Source organism: Triturus cristatus, chromosome 10 (genome assembly GCF_964204655.1).
Source record: "Triturus cristatus chromosome 10, aTriCri1.1, whole genome shotgun sequence".
In the NCBI taxonomy this organism is placed as follows: Eukaryota; Metazoa; Chordata; class Amphibia; order Caudata; family Salamandridae; genus Triturus; species Triturus cristatus.
The window spans coordinates 477,894,950-477,912,724 of record NC_140593.1 but is presented as its reverse complement, the minus strand read 5'-3'; the positions used below and the strand labels follow the sequence as shown (position 1 = coordinate 477,912,724).

The window sequence follows — 17,775 nt, the reverse complement described above, 5'->3', positions numbered from 1 at the left end:
GCAAACTGGTTGTGCATTCCTGGAAGGTGTTCTGCTAGAAGATGAATTTTGTGATGTAATGGTCAGAGAGGTGTGATAATTGTAGAGTGTATCGCCCGCCCCCCCCCCCCCCCCACTCCCCTGTTTTTGTACATAATACATTGCTGTCATATTGTCTGTCCGAACTAAGACAACTTTCCCTACTAGATGAGGCTGGAAAGCTTTTAGTGATGATGGCGCTTTAGTGTCGATGGGCACCCCAACCTGTGAGAGGCATCTGCTGTTAGTACGACTTGTGGAATGGGGTTGATGAAAGGCCACCCTTTTGATGTGTACGACCACTGCAGAGAGCAAGGAGTGCGGCTGTCTACCAACACTAGATCTGTTAATTGACCCTGGGATTGATTCCAATGACGTGCTATACATTCCTGTAGAGGACACATGTGTAATCTTGCGTAAGGCACTAACGCAATGCATGATGCCATCCTTCCTAACAGCTGCATGAAAGTCTTCACTGTTAGGTACTGGTTGGTTTGAAACTGTAGTAATAAACTTTGAAAGCTTTGAATCCTGGCTGTATTGGGAGAAGCTAGATCTGTGTGAATGTTTAGCGCTGCTCACAATTATGTTTGCAGTTTTGAGGGTTGAAGGTGGAATTTTTGTGCATGGACTGTAAATCCCAATTGATGCAGAAGGTTTATGATAGCTTAAGTATGTTGTAAACACTTTCTCTGTGTGTTGTCTTTGATGAGCCAATCGTCCAGATATGGGAAGACATGAATTTGTTGTCTTGTTAGATGACCTGCTACCACTGCTAGACATTTTGTGAATACTCTAGGCGCAGTTGTCACTCCGAATGGAAATACTTTAAATTGATAGTGGTTTCCTGCTATCACAAATCTGAGAAATTTTCGATGTGCTGGGTGGATAGGAATATGAAAGTATGCGTCCTTTAAGTCTAGTGTCGACATAAAGTCGCCTTGTTGTAGAAGTGAAGCACTTGTTGAAGGGTAACCATGTGAAAGTGTTCGGACAGTATGTATAGGTTTTTGGGCCTGAGATCTAAGACTGGTCGTAGAGGACCGTCCTTTTTGGGGATTAGGAAGTAAAGTGAGTAGACTCCTAATCCTTGGTGTTGTAATGGAACTGGTTCTATAGCTCCATTTGTTAGAAGAGCTTGTACTTCTTGTTAGAGGAGCGGTTGGTGTTGTGATGAAATCTTGTGATTGCGAGGTGGAGTATTGAGAGGATTGCTGGTGAGTTCTAGGCAATAACCATGTTGGATAATGTCTAATACCCATTTGTCTGTTGTTATTGCTTGCCAAATAGGAAGTGTTGTAGTTTTTCCCAGACAGGTGTTCGGTGGTCGGGTGGAGTTATAGGTAAGTCACTGTTTATTGAGAGATGGAGAGGTATGTGTTGGTGTGCCTTTTCCTCTGCTTTTGAAAATGTTCCCTCTGTAACCTCCTTTATAGAAACTCCTAGATAAAGAGGGTTGCACTTTTGATTTATATGAGGATACATTTGAATCCGAGGGATTACTTTTGGATCCTTCTCTATAGAATGAGCGGAAAAAGAACCTCTATTGGATGGTGACTCAAGTGCTCCCATTGATTTTGCCACTTCAGTATCTTTTTTCATTTTCTCGAGTGGACACATCCACTTGAGGCCCAAAGAGGTGTCCTTTGTCAAATGGAACATTTAAAATAGACTGTTAAACCTTTGATTTAAACCCAGAGATTCTGAGCCAAGCAGGTCTTCTAAGGAGAATGCTGGCGTTAATTACACTTGTTGCAGTATCAGCAGTATCTAGTGCACATCTAATGGAGGAATTGGATATGAATTTTCCCTCTAGCACTAGTTCCTGTTCTCTTCCTTTTTATACTCCTCTGGGAAGTGTTGGAGTAGCTTCTCCATTTTGTCCCAGTGAGCTCCATCATATCTCGCCAGTAGTCTGTGTTTTGGCAATGCGCCAATGGTTGGCGGATTGTGCAGCTATTCTTTTTCCTGATGCACTAATTAACTTAGACTCTTTGTCTGGAGGAGGTGCATCTGCTGTAGTTTGATAATTTGCTCTCTTACGAGCATTGGATACAACTACGGAATCTAAGGCAACTGCCACTTACTAAAATTGGGGTCAGATGGTAGAGGTTTGTATTTTTTATTGACCCTAGGTGTTAATATACAGCATGTACTGGTATGCTGTGTTGTCATCAGGAGCGGTTGGTTTTGCAGGGTACAAATCAGGGTCATTATCCATAGGTTGATCAATATTATAATCATTCCATGGATCTACTGGTGGTGGACTATTATCACCCCCTTCTTCTATATCAGGCTTAGTAACTGGAGAGCCCTCTGGTGTGATTAAGGTTTCTGAGCCTGGTAATGGTGTAGGGGATAGATCGATAGGGTAGATAGGACTTGCAGCTATGTCATTTTTTAGTGGAATTTTGTAGCGTGCATCCTCTGGAACAGTCTTTCTTTTGGATGGTATTGCATCCTTTGCCAAAATAGGTCCAGTATCTGGATTAACGTAAATTGTTTGTTTAGGGTCCAGTTTGTCCTCAAAAGTTCCAGGATAGGTTCCGGAGGTTTTTGAAGGGTATCTTTTGGTTTTGGTGCTGAATTTTTCAGTGCAGAGCTGGACCGGTCTTTCTTATCCTTTGGAGCTGAAGGTTTTGGTTCCCAGGGTGTTTTGTCTCGACTCAAGACCAAGCCGGAAGGCCTGATATGCGGTTTCAGTACGGAGCCCAAAGACAGGGACGTTGGAAGTAGTCTCTGGGTGCCGACCCTGTCCCGAAGGCCCAGAAGCCATTTGTTTGGTGGAAGTGATTTTGGTGGGTAAAGGAGCTTTGTTACTCATGGCACCCTGTCCGCTGGAACATCTTCAGGACTCTAACTCGATCTCTGGTTCTGAATCCAATTGTAGAATAAAGAAAGCCTCCTCCTCTTCTGCTGCCGACACTTCCTTTTCCTTCTGTTTGGTGTCTTCCCAGAAGATATCCGGTGTGTAGTCGATGTTCTGCAGCTGCATGTCCTTTCGTCGAGTTAGATGGTCCCGCAAAGTCTTTTTTGATCGGAACGATTGGCAAGTGTCGCAATCTTCTTCCTTGTGCTACGGAGAGAGGCACAAGTTAGACTGTATGCAGGTCGGCGCGCAGGAACTTTGAGTGGCACAGAGGACAGAATTCAAACAGAGTTTGTTTCATCAGCAGAAGACTGAATGATTATGACAGAGTGGAATTCGGCTGACACAGCTAGGCCTCAAGGCCGCCAATGACATCTTCTCGATCGAAGATAGGAGTTATCTTATTTTTTCGATACGCAGGAATAAGTGGACGTGTACGAAACAATACTGACGAGGGTACAGTGGGTTGAGCACCTAGGGGATACCGAAGAAAGGTCTCAAACCTGAGCGGTGCAAACCATGTCCGAACCCGATGGTGGACAGAAAACAATCTAACAATGAAGTCGATGCCCAAGCGTACTATTATGGAGAGGAGGAGTCTCCTTACCTCGTGAATGTGAAAGACTTCTTTGAAGAAAAACAACTTACAAACATCCGGACCCTACACGGAGTATGTAAAGCATGTGTATCTACTGCACACATGCCTCGAACATATTGCATTTATTTGGAAGTAGTTCAGGAGAGAGGGGGAGAGAGGGGGAGAGAGAGAGAGAGACAGAGAGAGAGAGAGAGAGAGAGACAGAGAGAGAGAGAGAGACAGAGACAGAGAGACATATACATATATGTGTGTGTGTGTGTGTGTGTGTGTATAAAAAAAAGACACAAACACACAATTACCCACTTCTTACCCGTAATCTCATAATGGCAACATAGATTATTTTTCTACAGCAGGATTAAATCACCTGAAGCTTTTGGACATCAATATAAAGCAGCCAGACTTTGCCTGAAGTCCAAGGATTGAGACCGCACTATGCACAACTAGAGAGCTCCACTGGCTCCTTGCATGGCAAAGAACCAAATTCAAACTTCTATGCATGCTCTGCAGAAAATCTGAGGGAGGAGTAACGCACCAATCTTCACCATTCCTACAAATCACATTGCAGCCAGAGCGAGAGGAAGTCTCTCTAAAGAGTATCATTTGGGTCCAACATAAGATAAGCAGTGATGTGCCATTAAAGAATGAAATGGCTTGTCAGATTCACAATACCTTTGAAAGTAAGTAACCACATACACACCCTCCGATCTAGCAACACTAAACTTGAAATGCATGCCAACTTCAAAAAGGTAGAGAAGGATAAATTACTTACCTGTAATCCTAGTTCTCTTCCAGGGGTATCCTCATCAAAGTCATAAGCACATGAATATTCCCGCCCATGCGCGGGACCCTGGAAAAGGGGGCAGGGTAGAGAGTACCTGACCCCCTAGCCTTTGTCAGGGGGTCCCTGAAGGACCCCGAAGGCAGAAAAAAACATTATTTTTTTTAAATCGCGGTGGTGCGCGCACCGTGCGCGCACGGTGAAAAACCAAAAAGAAAAAAAATAATGCATACATAACTTAGCATTTAAAAAACCGTACAAATTCACTGAAAAAAACCATAGGTTTCACACACGTTATAGTTAGGAATTAGCATTTAAAAAACCTTGCAAATTCACTTAAAAAACCATAGGTTTCACACATGTTATAGTTAGGGGGATATTTCACTCGTAAAAAACCAATGAAATTCCCCCGTTATAGTTAGTTCAGATAACTATAACTCGCGCGGCCGCCACTCTATCACAAGGATGATGTCATGAGTGATGTCATGAGTGATGTAATATGTGACGTCATCAGCAGTGGATTGCAGGCGCGCGAGTTATAGTTATCTGAACTAACTATAACGGGGGAATTTCATTGGTTTTTTACGAGTGAAATGTCCCCCTAACTATAACATGTGTGAAACCTATGGTTTTTTAAGTGAACACACACACACACACACACACACACACACACACACACACACACACACACACACACACACACACACACACACACACACACACACACACACACACACACACACACACACACACACACACACACACACACACACACACACACACACACAATGCAGCCTTCCATTAGTAAATGCTGAGCAATGTTGTAAGAAAAAAATTCCCTTGCTGCATTGCAGAAAACCTTACTGTAGAAAGCTGAAAAGCTAACCCACAGAAACACAGATAAATTTGCACCGTGCCTTTAAGGCAGCCGTGCCCACCATGAATTGCAGGAACTTGCGATGCCGTGGTGTGATTGGAATGTGAAAATGCTCATCTTGGAGATCCACTAAACACATCCAATCGCCTTTTCACAGATGTGGAAATATTTGATGGAGTGCCAACATTCGAAACTTTTCCTTTTTGATTTACTTGTTCAGAGAACGTAGGTCTAGAATTGGTCTGAACTTGTTTGGTTGGTCTTTTTTCTGAGCAAGGCATTATCTTGACTAAACTCCCAGTCCTATCTGTGCAGGAGGGACCTCTTCTATGGCCAGTTTCCTGAGAAGGGTCGACACTTCCTGATGCAGGAGATCTAGATGTAGCTGATGGGATTTTACCAGAGGAATGTGTCTTGGGGACGCGCAAAAACGTAGTGCGTATCCATTGTCTAGTATATTCAGCACCCACTGATCTTTGGTGATGTTGCGCCACCTTATCTGTAGTTTGAGATACTTCCTCCCACTGGTGTGTGCAACAGTGCTAGAGGAAGCAGAAAATCATTGGTTCCCTAGGGTTTTTGCTGCTGAAGAGGACTGCTGTAGGTGTCTTCCTCTTCCTCTCGAGGAACGACAGCCTTGTAACTGGGACTTGTTCTGCTTGTTTTGCGACCATTGAGGGGTTTGAACCCTCTGTTGGTAAGTTTTACGATTGTAGGGCCTGTAGCATCGTTTAAATTCCTTTTTCTTTTCCAGACCCACAGCCTTTAAGGTGTCCAACTCAGCCTTCATTCTGGCCATTTCCTCATCTGTGTGTGATTCGAACAATGAGGTGCCAGAAAACGGGAGATTTAAGATGAGTTGTTGCGCCTCACGTTTCAACGCTGTCAGACGCAACCAGGAAGATCTTCGTGCACATATGCCATGTGCATAAGAATGAGCCGCCAAAGACGTTGCATCCGCTGAAGTGCTGATTACCTGGTTTGCTACCAGCGCACCCTCCTGGAGAATTTCAGAGAAATCCTGCTGATTCCCTTTTGGGAGTTTCTTTGAAACGCTCCAGGGAATCCCATAAGGACCTGTCGTAACAGCCCAGCAGAGCCGCAGCGTTAGACACTTGAAGAGAAGACTCTGCAGAGCCACAAGCCTTCCTCCCCCAAGAGTCCTGTGCTATACTTTCTTTATTGGAGAAGTTGAGGAGGTAGAAGCAACTGCGTGCGTCTTCTTTGCTGCTGCCACAATGACAGAGTCCGGTGGCGGATTCGACTTGAGGAAAAGAGGATCTGATGCAGCAGGTCAGAGCTGCTTTAGCCGATGATGGAGTTAGGAAGATGTCCATTACCGGCTCACTGATACCAGGGACCAAAGGAAGTTTTGGTCTAGTCGCAGACCTCTGATGGAGGGTCTCGAAAATGATGGACGTGGTGGTCTGAGGAGCGGACATGGTGATGCCCAGCTTTTGTGCTCCTCTGGCGAGAACATCATGAAAAGTGTTCACATATTTGATGGGTGACACCCTAGAAGGAGGACTATACATAAGGGTAGGTGAGTAATCCCTTTTGGACGAGTGTGTCGAGGAAGAAGACCACAATGGTGTTCCCTGCTGAGTCGATCTGCGCTCAGGAGATCTGCCTCTGTGTTCTCTGGTCTGAGTGGTGGGAGACCTGTCCACCTCCTGCACAAGATGATGTAACTGATCTGTGCAGAGGACTGGAATAGTCCATAGGTCGCTGGGCGTGACCAGAGGGTTCTGTCTGCCAATGATGGAGAGGTTGGAGCCATCTGGGTGAAAGATGTATTGAAGGAGATCGTTGTCTCCTTGGAGAGCCTCTTGGTGATCTTTGATGCTCTGGTGAATGAGCAGAAGAACTGCGTGACGTCGCAATCGTCTGGGGTGAGCTCTGGATAGAATGAGAGGACTCTCTGTGACTTGTGGAGCGAGATCGGCGTCTTGATGAGCGAAGTGACGTCGATTTAGAGTGCCTCGACGTCGACCAGCTCTGCGTCACCATCACTGGTGAGTCCCTAGAGCGCGATCGTCTCCTCGAAGTTGATCTCACCGTGTGCTTCAATGTTGTATGGTGCGACGTTGAACCCCTGAATCCCACAGACTTCGCCTTCGACATTGCGCATGTAAGAGACCCCCAACGCTGAACGGATGGATGGAGAAATCCTTCTCGACGTAGCTTCTTGATGCCTGCTCGATCTCTCTCGACATTGACAGTCTACTGGAAGTCAGTGGAGTCGAGATCGGGGCACTTCTCACCGCAGACGGAGATCGCCGTCTCGACTTCGAACGACGTCTGGTGTATTTCACACTGGGCCTCGACGACTAATTTTTCTTCGACGTCGGCGAAGATCGAGCCTTCGACGTAGAGTGTCGCTTGGACGACGACAGAGGCGATGAGTGCCTTGCCTCTGGTGACGAGGCGTGTCTCGACGTTCACCGCCACCTGGTTGACGGCAACAGAGACACCTGCTTCGATGCCGATCGCCGATGGCCTTGCGACGGCGGGGCATGTCTCGATGTCGAACGCTGACTTGCCGGCAACGATGGAGATCTATGTCTCGATGTGGGCGAGCCCGGACCTACGCAGATCGACTCCGATCGACGCCGGGTTGAGGACGGAGGAGGATCTGACGTACCTATTGTGTTCGTCGACGACCGGTGTTCTCTGGACGACAAGCCTGCCGTCGATGGTCTTCTCGTCGACGTTTTCGTTGCAGATAAAGGTATTTGAGGCGCCAAGCCCGACGCCGATGGAGAGCAGACTGGAACCTTACTTCTAGATGGAGTAGTGGCTCTCTCTTTCCTCTTCTTCATCGGAGACCTGCCTCTTGAAGGAGATTTCTTCTTCTCAGCCAGCCCATAGGGGCGAATCCTCTCCCTGTCCTTAGGAGTTCTTTTGGATAGTAGCTGGCAATGCGGACAGGTCTTTGGATTATGATCAGAAGGAAGGCAGAGAATACAGACAGGATGGGAGTCTGTTTAGCCTTCTTCTTGCCACAGGCAGGGCAAGAGTCAAATAGAGAGGGCATTTTTGACTAGAAAATAATGCTCAACTCTCTTAAAATTAGCAGAGACATACTCCAACAACAAAAAGACGAAGTAAAAAGCTTTTGACAAAAAAAGAGAAGTATTTTCTGACAGAAATCAGAAAAAAGTTAGAGCTGAAGTAACCAGGGTCCTGACAGAAGGAGCCGGAAAAAACAACTGACCTGTCCCCCCTGAGGCATGATGGGAAGCTAGGGGTCATGGCTGCCTTAAAGGCATGGTGCCAGTTTATCTGTGTGTTTCTTTGGGTCAGCTTTCTACAGTGAGGTTTTCTGCAATGCAGCCTATGTGCTGACAATGTTTTTTCATTCTTTTCTGCTGTATATTAAAGCAGTTTTTCAAATGTGCTTTTTCTCCCCGCTTTATTGGAATGTATTTATATAAAAGGTAATTTTCTTGCAACATTGCTCAGCATTTACTAATGGAAGGCCGAATATATATATATTTCCACATCTATGTTATATGTTTCCGGGGTCACGCGCATGGGCGGGAGTATTCATGTGCCTATGACTTTGATGAGGATCCCCTGGAAGAGAATCAAGAGTGCTGGTAATAGGGGTCTGAAACAATGTTGACCCTGAACTGATTAAGAAATTCTCAGAGCTTCAAAATGTTTTGTTAAAGTTCCTACTACTACTGCATGGACTGGATCCTCCAAACCCCCTATCGGTTAAGACTGGACCAGGCCTGAAAGAACAGAGCACAGAAACCAAGGGAGCTGTAATGACCAAAGCCAGATGCCCAAAACTTCCAAGTGGTTAAAGAGTTGCTACAGCTTCATACGAAAAAGCACTGTCTGCCCGTTCAGACTCAGTCTAGTCTCCTTCTACCACATGCACTCATGTGAACTGATAGAATAAATCTTACATTCCAAAGGATCTTCTAGAAGGCGTGTGGCACCTAATAAACACAACCTAACATAACATTGCCTCCAATATTGTTAAGATTGAAGAAAGATGGACATGAGGTAGTGAGCGTTTGGGCAGAAGACTAAATGGGAGAAAAGCTCTACCTTTTTCATACGTTTGCTTCTTCTCATCTTCAGAAAGAGCAAGGATCTTTGCTTTCAGCTTTTCCTCCTCTACCTTGGTTTGTTTGTCATAGTAGCTTGCATCTGGACTCATTGATAATGTCAATCTATGCGGATTATCCTGTAGATACGAAAATAAGCATGAAACAAGAAAATAAAATGTAAAACGTACTCACCATAATGAATTGCATAGTCCTAACGCACATTTTAGTCTGGTGCTACGGTTGCTCCCCACAGAGAATTTTTTTTACCAAACTTGACATAACAGTACAGACAACCAAGAGGTCAGAGGGAATGGAAGGTACCTGCAACACAGAGCCCTCGCCAAATTAGACACACATTAATGTCTATTTTTAGCTTGCCTCTTTCAATACCTTTCTCCAACTACCCTAAAACATATGTAGACTAGAATAGGTGAATCTTGAATGTGTAAAACCGAGAAAGGGGCAGTAGATGGTATAAAGGAAGAGTAGTTATATTCAGAGCACCTTGAACATATTTGTACATCTTCAGCCTTCTCTTACACAGGATAAGACTCCCTAATATATGCTGGCCAAGTTTCTGGGAGCTACAAACATCCAAGGATTACACCAATGACCTTTCTCAGGATAGCATTGTGTTCATAGCATAGAGATTATACAAACCATTGAGAATAGCCCAAGTTGCAGTCTTTAGAAACGCACCGACCAGCCATCTTACTATTCAGTCAGATAGAGAGAAAGTCCCTCTAAAGACAAACATTTGGGTCCAACATAAGCAGTGATGTATCATTAAAGAACGAAATGGCTTGTAGGAAAAGAGAGAGAGAGCGAGAGAGAACGAAAGAGAGAGAAGACGCACTTCTAGCATTTACCCTGTGTAGAGGTCTGATGTCTCCAATTAGGGAACTACAAACTAACAAAAAATTTAGGAATAATGCAAACAGTTTGAAAGACAAGCTTTCGCTGCCAGGAACACTATACATGTCTTCAGAAGAGAACGCCTACACCCTGTTCACAAGATAATTCGAAAATGGCCCAAAAATGAGATTTCTATATATTAGGTTGAGCATCTCATATCAATGTATGAAAAACATTACAATTCAACCCTGCATGTATAAAACTAAAATCCTACTGGAATGGACTATCCACGGGAGAGTATAAATAGCTTTTTGAAAAAATTATCAAATGAGTTGCTGTTGCAAAGCAGATGTGCATTACCTACAGGACTCCAATTAAATAGAAATGTCAAGCAGGGCCAGGCAGTATCACGAAACCAAGCCCTTGGGTTGATCATAATAATCCAGCGCTAATGCAAAAACTGGAGTCTTGAACACCGACACGACTGTGTTCTCACCTCAAAACATTATGTGCTCATAGGTCTTAACTTCAGGCACAAAGTTGCCAAGCTCTTTAAAACAGGTCAAAGATGAAGAAATAGACTCATTACCTGTTTCCCACAAGACAGTAAATAATGAGGATTCCTGGGCTATTTCTACACCACATTTAGGAGTAAAGGAGTCAAGGAAGCTACACCCTCCACCAAAGCAATACAGTCTTCCAAAGTTAGTCTATTGACATTCTTCCATAATGCTAAACGGAGATTTAACCATGTGAAAACACCTCCTCATACAGTACCAAATGGGTTAAGATGCAGATGGGAGAAATTCTCTGATAATGTCACAATTATCCATTTTGGTGACTATGGAGCATTGAGAGTCAGTGCTTCAGACAGCGGTGCCTAGCTTATAAAAGGTTTTCTAATGACCGTCATATATTATCTGTCTATGTACAGGAGGCGCCAAAAGAGCAAACGTTTACTAGCCTTCTTGATTGGTCTTTCAGTCAGTCATTCTTTTTCACTAAAGCCCTACCATTTTTTAAGTAAACAGGAATTGTATAAGATGCCACATTAAGTTGTGTTTTTTAGTTTTTACCAATCAATTAAAAGGAAATGCTCTGAAATCCTTAAAAGAAGGTCTTTAAAGCTTGCCTTAAATACTTTGCTTCAAAAAGTCATATTTGATTGAGTCACTTACGTTTTGTCATTTATATTTGATAAAAGTTACATTTCATAGATTAAATGGTAAAAGATTTCTCGTAAATAAGTATTAAGCATATGTACTTTTGAGGCGGTGTCCTTAAAATATAATAATTCAGCAATAATTCTTATTTTATGGTACTGAAAAAGGTGATTTTACAATGCAAATTAATATAAATATCTGGTCAAACTTATATTTTACACATCAAGAAGGTGATCAAAGTACATAGGTTTTTGTGCACTCCGTCACATGTCATGGCAGGTAGCTTTTCATAGAGTATGTTGCTGAAAGAGACATACTTTATTTGCAAGGAAGATTTACAAGTGAACAAAAGAAATTCTAGCTGCCGCTATCTGATGCACTTAAGTGGTCAGCCACTAATGTGATTGCTGTTCCTAAAACTGTGTGTATTAGAGGTGTTAAAACTATAAATAACATATTTACAATTCAATGTACCTTAAAGTACTGTTTGACTTTTTCTTGAAGAAATTTGGGGTTTTCCGCAATGCACCGTCTGAACTGGCTCACTTTATCTCCAATTTCCAAAAGATCAACAGGATCCCCATCATGATTCCAACAAGAAGCTATAAACTAGAAAGAGAAAAAAGCAAGAATAAAATCACAAGTGATGTTTCAACCACTTAGTCGCTAGAAGCATTCGTGTAGTAATAGGACGTACCAGTGTGCTCAGTCCATTTCCAAACTACACATGTACAAATCAAAATGACCATTGGAATAGACACTGAAATTAAAATGTATACTCAACAACAACAAGCAATGGCAAAACAAATAGGTCTGCCCTTGGCCAACTGGTGTGATAGCTACATCTTTTTTAGCGGTGGCTAACAAGTAGATGTTGCAGTTGTCTGAAAAAGTGTTTTTAGCACTGCTTGCCCTACATTGGCTAGTTGGCATGCTAATAAATCCACACAACAATGTCTGGTAAATGTGTGTGGTGTAGACCATGTTGCTGCCTTACAGATGTCATCTATAGGAATGTTACCTAAAAAGGCAATAGATGCCCCCATTTTGCAAGTGGAATGCGCTTTAGGGGGTATAGATAAAGTTCTTTTAGCTTTTGCATAGCAAATTTGAATGCATTTAACAATCCATCTTGAAATGCCAGATTTAGAGATAGGATTGCCCTTGTGAGGTGGTGCAAATGCAACAAACAGTTCTTTTGTTTTATGAAAATCTTGTGTCCTTCAATATAATACAATAACGCTCTTCTTACATCAAGTGTGTGAAGAGCTCGTTCTGCTACAGAATCAGGTTGAGGGAAGAACAGAGGTAACTCAAGTGATTAAGATGAAAAGCAAAAACTACTTTAGGGATGAATTTTGGGTTGGTGCAAAGAACTACCTTATCTTTATGAAGCTGAAAGAAGGGTTCTTCTAAGTTTAATGCCTGAAGCTCCCCAATTCTCCTTAATCAAGTAATTGCAATGAGGAAGGCAGCCTTCCATGAAAGGAACTGTAAAGAACAATTGTGTAATGGTTCAAAGGGTGGACCCAAGAGTCTAGTAAGTACAATGTTGAGATTCAATACGGGTGCTGGAGTTATTCTGGGTGGTATTACTCTTTTTAAGCCTTTCATGAAGGCTTTAATCACATGGACTTTGACCAAAGATAAATGCTGTCTGTTTTGTAAATATGCAGCTACTGCTGCATGGTGCAATCGAATAGATGTGTAAGCAAACTTAGTTTGCTGTAGGTGCAGAAGGTAACAAACCATGTTTAGAACAGAAGCATCCAGAGGATTCATTTTGTTAATACAATAATTAACAAATCGTTTCAATTTTGCTTAATAACAAGCTCTGGTAGTGGGCTTTCTTGCGCCTTTTAGAATAGTCATACAGTTTGGTGGCAAGTTTAAGTATCCAAACTCTACGACTTCAGGAGCCAAATTGCTAAGTTGAGCTCCTTGGGGTTTAAGTGTCCGATTTCTCCACGGTTCGGAGTGAGAAGGCTGGAATTGAGATGCAGATTTTGATGTGGAACTACTGAGTTCCAAAAGTGTGGTGAACCATGGTTGACAGGCCCATGTGGGAGCTATCAAAATCAGTGTGAACGATTTTTGCTGAGCTTTTGGAACCAGAGTGGGGGAGGAGGAAAAGCGTAGGCAAATATCCTTGACCAATTGATCTATAGGGCACTGCTTTGGATGGAGGGTGTGGGAACCTGAAGGCGAAGTTTGGGCATTTTGAGTTGTCCACCGTGGTGAACAAGTCTATTTGTGGGAATCCCTATTTTTGAAAGTATGGAAGGAGAACTTGGGGATGAAGTTCCCACTCTTTTATTTGCTGCCTCCTTCTGCCAAGTCGGTCGGCAATTTGATTGTTGACTCCTGGAAGGAGTTCTGCCAGAAGATGAATTTTGTGATGAATTGCCCAGTTCCAGATGGTCTGAGAAAGGCGCGGCAGCTGGAGAGTGTGTCCCGTCCCCCCCCCCCCTCGTTTTTGTACATAGTATATGGCCGTCATGTTGTCTGTACGAAATAGGACAACTTTGCCTACGACATGAGACTGAAAAGATTTCAGCGCTAGAAATACTGCTAGAAGCTCTAGATAGTTGATGTGGAGACGTTTGTGCTGGTTGTCCCAGAGACCCTGAATTGTGTAATTGTGGAAATGGGCACCCCAACCTGTGAGCAATGAGTATTCTGTTACCATGATCTGTGGAACAGGGTCGATGAAGGGCCGCCCTTTTGATAACTTTTGTGGGTTCCACCACTTAAGAGAGTGATGGCTGCGGCTGTCTACCATCACTAGATCTGTTAATTGACCTTGAGACCGATTCCACTGACGTGCTAAGCATTCTTGTAGAGGACGCATGTGTACTCTTGCATAAAGAACTATAGCAATGCAGAACGCTATCATCTCTAACAGCATAAAAGTTTTGGCAGGTAAGGTTTGATTGGCTCGAAACTGTAATAGCAGTTTGAATATTGCAAATTCTGTCTGCACTACGAGAGGCTAGAGACGTGCGAGTGCTGAGCAGCGCTCCCAGATAATATTGTATTTGTAAAGGCTGTAGATGAGACTTGTGTGTTGACCGTGAATCCCAATTGATGGAGTAGGTTTAGCCTGGTCTGAGTGTGTTTTAGACACTTCTGGTGTGTGCTGGCTTTGATGAGCCAGTCATCTAAGTATGGGAAGACGTGAATTTGTTGTCTTTGGAGATGAGTGGCCTCTGGGAGCAGTAGTTATTTTGAATGGGAGTACTTGGAACTGATAGGGTTTGCCTGCTATCAGAAATCTGAGATATTTGCATTGAGCTGGATGGACCAGAATGTGAAAGTGTGCATCTGTTAAGTCTAGTGTGGACATAAAGTCGCCTTGCTGTAGAAATGGAAGCACTTGTTGAAGCGCTACCATATGGAAATGTTCTGACACAATGTACTGGTTTAACACTCCGATCCAAAATTGGTCTCAAGGAGCCGTCCTTTTTGGGGATTGGAAAGTGGAGAGAGTAAACCCCTGAACATTGGTTCTGTAATGGAACTGGTTCTAAGGCTCCTTTTTCCAAGAGAGATTGCACGTCCCGTTTGAGTAACTGTAAGTGGTCTGACGACAGTTTGTGAGTATAAAGGTGGAATATTTGGAGGATTCGTGGTAAGCGCCAGGCAATAACCCTGTCGGATAAGATTGGTCACCCATGTGTCAGATGTTATGGATTGCCAAATGGGGAGAAACTGTTGAAGTCTTCTCCTGACAGGCGTTAAATAATTGGGGGGAATGCGGGCAAGTCACGGTTTGTTGAGAGAAGGGGACTTACGTGGTGTCGCACATCTACCCCTACCTTTGGAATGGTTTCCTCTATACCCTCCTATATAAAAAAAAAAGAACTCTATAGGGAAAGGATTGGGTGTTGCCTTTCTAAGAGGAAGCATTTGGGTCTGAGGATGTGGTTTGGACCCTCCTCTGTAAAAGGAGTGCCAAAAGGAGCCTCTATTTGATGGGGACTGGAGCGCTCCCATGGACGTAGTCATTTCTGTCTTTTTTCATTTTTTCCAAAGCCTGCTTGACTTCAGGACCACACAGGTGTTGCTTGTCAAAAGGGGTGTTTAAAATGGATCGCTGAACCTCAGGTTTAAAACTTGAAATCCAAAGCCATGCATGCCTTTTGAGAAGCATACTGGTATTTAGCTCCCTAGCCACGGTGTCGGCGATATCTAGAGCATATCTGATAGAAGAGTTAGAAATGAGTTTGCCCTCATGAACTAACTCTTGTGCTTTGCTTTTGTGTTTGTCTGGGAGATATTGGAGCAGTTGCTCCATCTCATCCCAGTGTACCCTGTCGTACCTAGCTAGTAGGCCGTGTGTGTTTGCGATGCGCCAGTGGTTAGCGGCCTGAGCCGCTACTAGTTTCCACGAGGCATCTATAAGCTTCGATTCCTTGTCTGGGGGAGGTGCATCACCAGAGGTTGGCGAATTAGCTCTTTTGCAAGCATTGGACACCACTAGGAAATCACAGAGGTAATTAACCTTTGATGAACACAGGATCAGATGGAGAAGGTTTATATTTTTTATTGACTCTGGTAGTTAAAATACGTGCTCGCACAGTGTCTTTGAAGATGTCATCTGCATGCCACATCATGCCCTTTAACATAGGGAGTGTTTGACTTGACCTGTTTGTGGACCAAAGTGGTTCAAATAAAAAGTCTGCTTCTAACGACTCTTTATGTAAGGCCACCCCATGATTTTCTGCTGCTCTAACAATAAGTTCCTGATAAGCCACATTATCATCTGGTGGTGATTGTTTTGCAGGGTAAAGAACTGGGTCAGTATCCAATGGAGGGTCAAAGGTGTAATCATTCCATGGGTCTACAGAGAAATAAGTGTATTCTTCATCGATATCATCCCCTTCAGTCTGTGTATGTGGAGATCCCTGAGGTCTTATTGTTGTAACCGTATCTTGTTGCCAATGGTATGTTTCGTTCCCCCCTCCATCTCCCTTCCCTTGGTGTCTCCCACCGGGAGCGGAAAGTAGAATGTTGACACCTGTGTTCAGTTGCGGAGAGTTGGCCAAATAAACAGGACTTCTACTTACTCTGGTTCCTGTCATCTTTACAATTAACACTCAGCAAGATAAGGTTACAACAGTTATGTGTAAAGGAGCTAAAATTGGTAAATGCGGATAAGATGGGGGAGGGGGTTGCGAGGCAGGATAAGCATGGTAGCCATGTCCTTTGTCTTCTTCAGGATTTTATATGTAGGGTCCTCTTCAGGAAGTTTGCGTTTGGCTGGTGTTTTAGCAGAAATAGATCCTGTATCAGGATTGATATAAATCTTTTTGTTTAGGATCCAATTTAGCTTTAAGAAGATCTCAAATAGGCTCGGGAGGCTGGGTGAGGCTGTCCTTTAATTTCGGTGCGGAGATAGATTTGCCTTTAGGAGCAGAAGGTTTCGGCTCCGAAGTAAGTTTTTATTTTGGAACGGAGGGTTTCGACTCCTAACCATATTTGTCCTTCAAACCGGAGGGTTTCGGATCTGAACCAGATTTGTCCTTTGAATCAGAGGGTTTCAGATCCAAAGATGATTTCGGCTGACTCGGTCTTGAGCGGAAGGCTTGACTATTTGTTTCGGTGCCAAGCCAGGAGGCGGGGCGTCGAAAACAGTCTCAGAGCCGACCTTGGCCGAAGGCAGAGGTGATGGCCTATCCTTATGCTTTTTGTAAAAGGTTTTGGGTGGCAAGGGGTCTTCGGTACTCAGGGCACCCTGTCCACGAGGCACGTCTTCGGACTCAAAATTGTTCACGAGTTCAGACTCCGACTCTGGAACGGAGAAGGCCTCTTCTTCTGCCGCAGACGCTATGACCTCTTCCTGCTTGGATTTCACGCTGAAGATATCCGGATTATGTTGAATGCTTTGGTGTTGCATTTCTCGTCATGGAGCCCAACTTATCACGTAGAGTTTTCTTGGACCGAAACGATTTACAGCGGTCTCAGTCTTCCGCCTTGTGCTCTGCTTGGCACCGATGACAGAATTGGAAAGGAGTTTGCTCCATCGGCGGTAAGGTGGACCAATGCGGCTAGGCCCAAGGGCCGCCCTTGATGTTTCCTACCGAATATAAGAGTGTTTCCCCGAACAATTTGATAAACGGAGAAGAGGGAAACATGTACAAGAACAATACCGTCAAGGGTGGAGTATCTTGCGCACCTAGGGGAACCCGAAGAATGATTTAGAACCCAAAGAACAATTTAGAACCGACACAATACACGTCTGAACCCAATGGCGGAAAAAAACAATCTAAGAATGGAGTTGATGCCCATGCCAACTACCACCGAAAGGAGCAGTCACCTTACCTTGTGACTGGAAAGACTTCTTTGAAGAAAAACAACTTGCAATCATCCAGACCCAACACTAGATGGCAGGAGAATGCAAAGCATGTGTATATACAGCACACATGCCGCGAATATATATATATCCATATCCTACCTACTGGGACTTATTGGAGGGCTAGTTGGCCCCCAAGGACATCCTTGGGGGACAACATCCCTTCCAGTTACTTCCATTAAGTCCCACACAGCG

The 17,775-nt window shown here is 43.9% G+C and overlaps 1 protein-coding gene across 1 annotated transcript in view; it reads right to left on the bottom strand.

Annotated features, from left to right (window-relative positions):
* The window catches only part of PITRM1 (pitrilysin metallopeptidase 1), a 369,052-nt gene that overhangs the window by 224,546 nt on the left and 126,731 nt on the right, over positions 1–17,775 (bottom strand). The window contains exons 13-14 of the mRNA XM_085631897.1: positions 11,700–11,834; positions 9,206–9,344 (exon numbers count right to left, since the gene is read on the bottom strand). Coding sequence (XP_085488023.1) covers positions 9,206–9,344; positions 11,700–11,834 — 274 coding nt within the window. The remainder of the gene's footprint in view (positions 1–9,205; positions 9,345–11,699; positions 11,835–17,775) is intronic.